At 38.7% G+C, this 9,882-nt stretch overlaps 1 protein-coding gene across 4 annotated transcripts in view; it reads left to right on the forward strand.

Annotated features, from left to right (window-relative positions):
- The window catches only part of EPC1 (enhancer of polycomb homolog 1 (Drosophila)), a 72,820-nt gene that overhangs the window by 37,036 nt on the left and 25,902 nt on the right, over positions 1-9,882 (forward strand). For all 4 annotated transcript variants that reach the window (XM_014944996.1, XM_014944998.1, XM_014944997.1 and 1 more), the window contains 4 exons: positions 5,499-5,658; positions 7,719-7,864; positions 7,950-8,156; positions 8,527-8,675. In XM_014944996.1, the coding sequence (XP_014800482.1) occupies positions 5,559-5,658; positions 7,719-7,864; positions 7,950-8,156; positions 8,527-8,675 (602 nt within the window). In that variant the 5' untranslated portion in view covers positions 5,499-5,558. Of the gene's footprint in view, positions 1-5,498; positions 5,659-7,718; positions 7,865-7,949; positions 8,157-8,526; positions 8,676-9,882 lie in introns of those variants that run through there.

Below are 9,882 nucleotides of genomic sequence, written 5' to 3' on the forward strand. Positions count from 1 at the left end.
TTTCTTTGAGAATGTGTAACCAACTTGGAATCTGACAGTTGTTTGTTGCCAGAAACTTACCAAGTATTACCAGAATGTGAAGGCAAATAGCTGCTTGCTTTCAGTTGCTCTGCTTCTGCTTCCAGGCAAGAATGGCTGCTTGTAGTCAGATTAAACTGCAATTACAGTATCCGTTCTTTTGTGTTCTAATTATTGTAATTCAGGGTTGGTTTTTTTTAATGTAGTGTGGTAGAAACGCAACAAGCATGCAAGTACTAAACTTCTTTTGAGGAATTACACCGTGTCCTTGCATTCTTATTTGAGAGAGGTCCATGGCCCCCCACAGCAGAGCTGAAGTTCCAATTCCTTCAGGCTGCTGCGGGAGCTGTTCTGCGGCGTTCCTGCTTTCCCTACTGCCTTCCTTGCTGCTAATTTGCTTTAGATTGTTTTTTGCTCTTTCATGTTTTGAAACATGCATGGCAATACCAATACAATAAGAGTGGATACAAGGGACAAACTTGGTATCTTAAAATTAATAGAAAGGAAGACCATGGAATAAGAAATGGGGTCAAGATACAGTTTTGCTTAGGAAATGTCTTAAATGCATCATGCCTTCTGTGTAGTCAGAAGAAGGGTTGCTGTTTTGGTGGGCTTTTCCTGTGGACTGTCTAATTAGAGGAGAATTTCTAAATGAGGAAAGTGGTTTTGCTTGTTTAAACAACTAGCAGGATAATCTGGTAAGTGTTGGAATGTTAACTGTCTAAACACTTTTCTGGACAGGAGTGTAGTGGGGTGAGTAAGTGGCAGTTTCCTGTTACTGGCTGGGTGTTGCAGAATGCAATGAAGCTGCTCTTCTCCTCAGACACCCTCTGGCTCTGGGCTGAGTGCTCTTACTGCATCCCTTGCACTCTGGGATTGTCTGACCACGTGATGAGCCAATGTAGGAGGCTACCCTGATGGAAAATTAACTTGGTAGGGGGAAGAGCAAGCAGATTTCTTGGTTTTGGATAAATTCTGAATAGCTTTAAACATAAATCTGGATGAGCCTTAGTACAGGGTATAGGGACTGAAGTTTGATAACCAGTACCATGCCATCGTGCTGGAAGTACTGGATCAAATGAGCATCACAGCACAACCAGCACCCAGAGTTGTATTACTGACAGCTTTTTATGTCAGGCAGAGAAAGCAGCTGGAGAGGGAAACTTTTCTGGATGCAGGCATAACTAACAGGTTGAAAACAGTTAAATGTAAAAGTGCAGAGCAGTTTTGGTGAGAACAAACTACCTTCAATAAATAGAGAAGAGAAGGCCCCAGGGAGACCTTAGAGCGGCCTTTCAATATCTGAAGGGAGCTACAGGAGAGCCAGAGGGGGACTCTTTGTCAGGAAGTGTAGTGATAGGACAAGGGGTAATGGTTTTAAATTGGAAGAGGGGAGATCTAGATTAGATATTAGAAAGAATTTCTTTCTAGTGAGGGTGGTGAGACACTGGAACAGGTTGCCCAGGGAAGTCATGGATGCCCCATCCCTGGAGGGGTTCAAGGCCAGGCTGGATGTGGCCTTGAGCAACCTGCTCTGGTGGGAGGTGTCCCTGCCCAGGGCAGGGGGTTGGAACTGAATGATCTTTAAGGTCCCTTCCAACTCTAACCATTCTGTGATTCTCAATACGTGTTGTGAAACAGGGTATGTAGGAAAGATCCAGGAGAGGCAAGTTGAGAGGGAGGGGGTTCCTGTGTTCTTCAGTATCTCAGACAGTTTTTGTAAGAGGACTGCAGCTGTTTTAATGTACTCTGACGCAGAAATCTGAACACAGTGACAGTAGAAACTGATGAATAGAAACAAATAATAAATGAACACTTAATATTTACATGAAAGGTTCACCTTGAAAGGAGAAACGAGGTGCGATTCACCTAGTAATGAATGTGCAGAATAAGAGAATATTCTGTAAATATTTGTAGTAAGATGAAACCTTCTTGACTGTATTTGATCAGCTGAGATGGTTGAAATGTTTATCTGCCATAGCTTTTCATGAATCTTTTTCTTTTTTTTTCCACTCTTGGTATCCATTTTAAAAAGATGGGTTTTAGTTTAGTGATATAGGTAAGCCGGTTTAATGGCTAGCTGCTACCAAAGGGAATTATCTTTCTCCCTCCCTTTCTCCACTGCAATTCAGGGAGCTAATTTGTCAGAAGACTAATTGTTTCTAATTGTTTTCAGGGGAAATAACAGGAGAGAGATGGCTTTCTGTGGTTTTGGTTCCCTCAGCTGTCGTCATAGGTTCAGTCTGGCATAAGGCAGTGGTAATATGGAGAATGACAGCGAGGGGCACCAGGCCGCGTGCACCTTGTGGTGGTACCTAACTGTTAAATGAGTTTCCTCCTAACATGACAAATTGCAGCCTTTGAGCTTGACTAACCCACCTAAAATTCATGCTAGGAATTTAAAGAAACAGCATGAAAAAATTTCACAGCTATATGAGAACTTCTAAGGGGCAGATGATGTTTCAGAGAAGGGGAAAAGGCACTGCAGCCATGCTTCCTAAAATAAAATCAACATAAAACCCACAAAAAAACCTCGAACAAAAGACCCCAAACCAAAGTCCCTTAAGAGCCTGTTGAAAAGGTAGGAGCTAGAGGGTTACAATCAAGCTATATTAACAGCAGTTCCTGGAGGAATATTGATAATATAAATTATTTGGCCCCAGTAATCACCTGGAAGATACCAGTCTCTTTGTGAACGACTAATGTGAGTTTTTCAAGAACAAACCCCCAGTTAATCCAGTCTGACTTCTTTCTGAGGCAGGGCGAGAGGCGTAATGGATAGTTGCATCTTAACTTACAAAAAGGCTCTTCGATAGTGCGTTGGTGCACGTGGATAGTTGTGTCTTGACTTACAAAAAAGGCTCTTCGATAGTGCGTTGGTGCACAGTGCATGGAGGCAGTATTATAGAAACTGTTGCATAGTGGAAATATATGAGATTGAAAAACTGTATTTGGAAATGGATGAACAGTCAAAGTGAAAAGATTTGTTAAATTTCTGAAGAGGTCTGTCTTTAAATGCCTGTTGGTCTTTTCAAGAGTGACTTGGCCTACAGCATTTACATATTAAATCAAGAAAACATGAATGGCAGCCAGTGTGTTTGATTAGGATTTGGAATTAAAAACCATTCTGACAGACTGAGGAAACCACTGCATTTTAAATGAAAGGCTACGGTTTCAGATGAATCAGGTGGGAGTAATCAGCTGTGCAATCACAGCGGAGAGAGACTCCAGAATAGGAACTGTAAGCTGTAGTAGGTTAGTTAACTGTAGATATTTAACGTGCTTTCATGTTAAAAATGAGTGCCCTCGGAGTTACCAATCACATCTGGTTATTATCAGGAGAGAGAGATGCTCTTTCAAGTGCTGAGCCACCAGTTGAGATGTTGAAGTTGGGGGCAAAGTTGCTAATTTTTGTCCAAATAAGTGAGAACTTGGTGCACGGGGGTGTAAAGGGTATGTTGCCCTTCTGTTTCTTTTCTTTTATTTGGTGGGTTGTCTTTGTGAGGAATTGAAGCAGATACGAACAGCAGATTAATTTGCCTGTTTCAGTGGAGGAACTTTTATCCAGTTGCTCTCATAATGTGTGTGTCTACAAACATGCTCTGCTTAAATACTAATTATTATTGTAATTGGGGTGAAAGTCGGGCAAAACTATGATTTGTGCTTCTGTTTCAAGAATATTGTTAAGTTTTCTTTAAATACTTGTTAATAAAGCCTGTTAGGAAATAAGTATAGATTACTGGTACTAACTAGCAGTGACCATTTCCTATCAGAGATGAATCGGAGAAATCTTAATTTAGTGTCTAACCCCCTTTCATTCCCCGAAACAAAGCATTTTGTTGTGTTTAAAAACACAAGTTGGGATAAAATGCACCAGGAATCCTTTGTATTATTATAAAACCAGTAAGCCCTTTGCTGTTACTCAGAAACCATTGGCTGTTACTATGTATTTGACATAGAGTCCTGCTGTACTGCATGGACATAAAGCTGAATTCCTTGTTCTGCAACAGTTGTAGCTGTTGGGACAAATTCCTGAAGAACTATTCACACAAATTTGAGGTGTCCACCAGCAGTGCTTCACTAAAAGGTAGAAAAGAAATTACTTTGTAGCATACCCAAGAAAGAATTCAAGCTGCCACATCTCCTAGGTGACATACCTGTCTGTGCTTAACAAATGCTGGAGGATCGAAAGGAGTCCAGTGAGGTTTACTCACAACTGTAGGATACGTCTTATTCTTCCCATTAGTTTCTTTTTGTGAAGAAACTTTTTAACAGGGGACAGATGTGAGAAAAATAACTGCAGCTTGTGTGAAGGTAAAGATAGGCTAAAATCCTGTGAGTCCTTCCAACAGAATTATACCTTGGAATAGATACTGCTTTGAGGCTGCACTAACTCTACAATAAGGCTTATTTTATAGTTTTCTTGATTGTTGGGGTTTTTCTTCTTTCAGTCTAGACAGTAAGAGGGGAGATTTAGATTAGATATTAGGTAGAAATCCTTTACTCTGAGGGTGGTGAGACACTGGAACAGGTTGCCCAGAGAAGTTGTAGATGCCCCTTCCCTGGACGTGTTCAAAACCAGACTTGGATGGGGCTTTGAGCAACCTGGTCTGGTGGGAGGTGTCCCTGCCCATCTTTAAGGTCGCTTCTAACCCAAACCATTCTATGATTCTGTGTTAATTGCCTTTATTGTACTTAAGAGGGGGAAAATTGAAGTTAGACAGATACAGATGTAATAAGATCATATACGATACTACTTACTTGACAGCAGCACAGGAAGAATGGAATGTGTTTAAATTGTAGCATTAGAAAATTACTGGAATTCATAATGTTACTAATCTGTTACTTGGCTTGTAGTGGCAGATACAGGTGTAATTTACAGCTTGAAAAACAGTTGCGATTTCTGCACGTTAATTAGTCTTGCCCTCAGGTTTATAGTTTAATAATAAACTTTGACAGATTAGGAGGGGGGAAAGGAGGATAATGGAAAACATTGCAATAAAGGAGAATGTCTTTAGGAATCATTCTCTGTCTGGGTAAAAATAGGTGCTTCTCTTTAACAGGAGCTGATGATAGGCCTCCTTTCTGGTTTTCTGACATCACTGGCAATAAATGGTACAGAATAACACCAGAGACAATATCTGTCTGCAGCTACTTGTTATAATCTGTATGTCTAATCAATCTTAAGTGTCTCTCCAGAAATATGTAAAGATGGATTTATGTGTCTCCGTGTGCCAAGAACATGTAACTTGACTTAACTAAGTTTAGTAACTGCAGTGGTGTGTGTTTGTGTCAGAGGGAGAGCGCCACCTACCGGAGAGACCTTCGCGTTAATGGAGTGTGATATCGATTTCTTAGGTCTGGTCTCAGGGATTTGGAATGAGAGCATTTGCAAAGAAATAGACTTTCTTCAACTTTTAAAAAGTCTGAGCTCTGAAAATATTTTCTCGGATTTTCATCTTGAACTTTTTTGTTTATAGGAACATCATCTCCAACGAGCTATCTCAGCACAACAAGTATATGGAGAGAAGAGGGATAACATGGTTATACCGGTTCCAGAAGCAGAAAGTAATATTGCATACTATGAATCTATATATCCTGGAGAATTTAAAATGCCAAAGCAGCTGATTCACATACAGCGTAAGTAAACTAACTTGTTCATTGATGTCTACACCCAGAACTTTCTTTTGCTAGTAGTTAGGAGATTACTCTTAAATGTCTGTTGAGCTTGCATCAAGACTGACTTCTGAGAATTGATTTTTTCCAACATGTAAAGGCACACATGCCTCTTACTGAAGAGGCATATTTGGTTCTGGATCAAGAATTAGATAGATGCCTTTTCTGAATCTATGTCTATATATTAATACTTAGCAATGTAAAAGGCCTGTTTTGGCCCTCTGTATCACTCAGTAGTTACAGCTTGCTTAACCAGGATAAAATGACAGTAGTGGATTGGGAAGCCAAGCAGAAATGGCAGTAGCAGTAATATTTGCCTGTGCCTGGATGGAAGTATTCTACAGATAAAACTAGATGGTTCTTGATATTGCTAATGACTTGCAAATCTGTTTGTATTTTGTTTTTGTTGTAAGATAGCAGCTATTCTGTATGGATGTGGCCCTTGATGGGAGCACTGCATTACTTTAGATAACTTTTGAAAACATAGAAATTATGGTCTGTTGTAGAATTCTGTTGCATGGTGTAATTAGTAGAATTTAAATGGTATCTGTGCTATGTAAACAGATCTCCTGTCTAATTAACTGTGGTTAAATGTTAGACTTCTACCAGTGATGGCTTAAAGTACTAGAATTATAAAGTAGTTTGGGCTGGAAGGTACTTTTTAAAAGTCATGTAGTCCAACCTCCCCTGCAATGAGGAGGGACATCTTCCACTAGATCAGGTGGAAGATGAGGTAGAGTATGTTGTTCTGCTCCCAAGTAAATGAGAAGAGACTAATACTAGCAGTCTTCCATGCTGATCTCAAGGTTAGGTTTTTTCATTCTTCTTCTCCGTATCTAATGGCCTAACAGCTGAAATGGTGATGTTAGGCTGCCTTATCTTTTACCTATTTGTTTATAAAAAACAAGTGGTGCTTTTTACAGTGTGTATCCAAATGTGCACTTGGGAAGAAATTCATGTCTCTTGCCAGCTCAAACAATTTAACTGATGCACGAGAACTAGGGAGATCTTGGTTTGGATGCAGAATGCTGCATTTTCATAGGATATTGTGGAAAACAGGACAGTTGTTTGTGTTCTGCAAAACATTATTTGTATTTGAAGATACCTTGCTGTGTAGGGGAGACCATGCTGGACTTGCTTGGTCTGACTCGCCTGCATCACAAAAATCATTGATGAGGAGCTGTGTAAGGTCACTGCAATACAGTCCGCATGTACTTTTATACAGGTACCTTTAAAGTGCATTTGGGATGAAGTCAACAATTGATAATACAGTACATAAAACTGAAGAACACTAGCCAATTTTGTCCCATCTAAAAATTTCTTACTGAAAGCAGTGAGGTTGAAAGGCACTTGTTGGCTAGCAAAAGCATGGTTAAATGGATACCAACTTCTATTCCTGATTTTTCTGACTCGCCTACATCACAAAAATCATTGATGAGGAGCTGTGTAAGGTCACTGCAATACAGTCCGCATGTACTTTTATACAGGTACCTTTAAAGTGCATTTGGGATGAAGTCAACTGTTGATAATACAGTACATAAAACTGAAGAATACTAGCCAATTTTGTCCAATCTAAAAATTTCTTACTGAAAGCAGTGAGGTTGAAAGGCACTTGTTGGCTAGCAAAAGCATGGTTAAATGGATACCAACTTCTATTCCTGATTTTTTTTTTAAAAAAAAAAACACCAACCAAAAAAAAACCCCCACAAACCAAAACAGTGTAATTTTTTCAAGAAAAAAACTCTAGTAACTTCTAAGTAATACTACTTCAACATTGAAACAAATAATTTTGGTTTTGTTTTTAGAAGAATCTTGTGTGTACTCCAAAAAAACCCCCACAAACCCAAATGGTGTAATTTTTTTAAGAAAAAAGCCTTAGTAACTTCTAAGTAATATTACTTCAACATTGAAACAAATAATTTTGCTTTTGTTTTTAGAAGAATCTTGTGTGTACTCCAGACACTGCTATTAGAAAAAACCTTTCTGTAGTAAAACTAACTTTTAACTTTCACTGTGTCCTTTAGCTTTTAGTTTGGATGCTGAGCAGCCGGATTATGACTTGGATTCGGAAGATGAGATCTTTGTGAATAAGTTGAAGAAAAGAATGGACATCTCTCCTTTGCAATTTGAAGAGATGATAGACAGACTGGAAAAGGGCAGCGGTCAGCAGGTACAGTGGTACTTTGAGTAAAGGATTTAAAATGCGCATTCTGTACGTTGCTGTATGAAAGTGACATGCTGGATTTTACATTTAGCCAGTCAGCCTGCAAGAGGCCAAGCTGTTGCTGAAGGAAGACGATGAATTGATCAGAGAAGTGTATGAGTACTGGATTAAAAAGAGGAAAAACTGTCGAGGTCCCTCTCTGATCCCAGCAGTGAAACAAGAGAAGCGAGATGGTTCCAGCACAAATGACCCTTACGTTGCTTTTAGAAGACGAACAGAAAAGATGCAGACACGGAAAGTAAGTAGATCAATAACTCCCTCTGCTTTATTTCTCTTCATTCTCCCCCTTTCAGAAAGTAGCTTATGTAAAGAAAAAATTCTACTAAACAATAAAAGTTGGGATGTTCTTTTGTTTTAATTTGCAGGGGTAAAAATATGAGAGAAACTACTTTAGGAGAACTATTGAATGAAACTTTGAATTTATTTTTTCTCTTAATCTATTGCTAAACTTATGTAAGGTATTGGTAAGCTGTAGCTCATTGATAATGTGCACATGCTTCTCTTTGTTTTAGATTGTGGGTCTTTTTAATATACATAAATATTTAGAATTTAATTCAGATTATTTAATTTAAATGATGTGGGGAAACATATACACTATGTATCTACAGAATCGAAAAAATGATGAAGCATCTTATGAGAAGATGCTTAAGCTGCGTCGAGATCTGAGTCGTGCAGTAACCATCCTGGAGATGATAAAGAGGAGGGAAAAAAGCAAGAGAGAGTTGCTGCATTTAACACTGGAAATTATGGAAAAGAGGTAATATTTATTGAAAACTTGCTGCAGAAAGCTTTGGAAACTACCTTGTATTCTGATTCCCACAAATACTTAAAATGGAGATTTTTTTAAAAAAAAATAAGTATTTAGACTCACATGTACAGGATAGCATATTTTCACATATGGCTATGGAGAACAAAATAATACATAAGGAAGTTGCTTATTATGGTAAAGTGACTTGTCACACCAATCTACATTGTTTTATTACGTGTGTACATGTATTCAAATACATGTATGTGTCCTATTACACAGGAAGAGAGATCATGGTTTCGGGTAAATCAGTGTTAAACTGAAATGCATAGGTTATATGTATGTGTCCTACATATTACACAGGAAGAGAGATCATGGTTTTGGGTAAATTCATTTGGAAATCAGTGTTAAACTGAAATGCATAGGTTAAGGAAATCCCAGCTAATACTAAGGCTGTTTCAAATCATTACCATTCTCCTTTTTCTTCGTTATTGCTATTCTTTTTTAGTAAAGCTTGGTCTGTTACCCTCTTGAGGAAAACAAATAAGCATTTCATAGGGTATAAAATATTGATTTGTGAGTCATCTTCTAGTGCTTCTTCTGAAATCCTGTTTGTCAGCTGTGCCGAAGACCAAATTCTGTCAACTGTCACTTTCCCAATTAACCGAGAGTCGCATTTGCAATGTGGAGTTGGTCTTTAGGTTGACGAGAATCGCGTTTGCAATGTGGAGTTGGTCTTTAGGTTGATACTTAGAATTTTAATAGACTTCTGTAGCTTAAGCATCCATATTTGAAAACAAGTGTTTTCAGTTAGTGTTTTAAAGCTCTAAAACTAACTTTTTAGACTGACTTCCTAGGAACTAGACAAGTTGAATGTCTCTAGTGGGGCAACTTCTTCAAGCACTGATCATTTTAAGCAGAAATAGAGGAGGGAGAAATCTCAAAGATTTTCCTGTAGCTTTCTCAAGAAAATAAGCTGCTGAATAGAGGAAAGACTCTAATGCCCTGCTCAGAATGGAAAACTGCAGTTCAGCTCAGCACTTCCCACAAGACTTGAAATGTAATGTGTCTCATGGACCTGCTTATTGTGAAATTATTCCGTAACACAAAGAGGGAGGATTCATGAAAAAGGCATTCTGCTTCACTGACTGAAACCTTTGGGGTGATAAATGTATGTTTTAAAATGTTACCTGTCCCCAAGTGAGTAGGAAGAGAAACC

Source organism: Calidris pugnax, unplaced genomic scaffold (assembly GCF_001431845.1).
Source record: "Calidris pugnax isolate Ruff unplaced genomic scaffold, ASM143184v1 scaffold54, whole genome shotgun sequence".
Taxonomy (NCBI): Eukaryota; Metazoa; Chordata; class Aves; order Charadriiformes; family Scolopacidae; genus Calidris; species Calidris pugnax.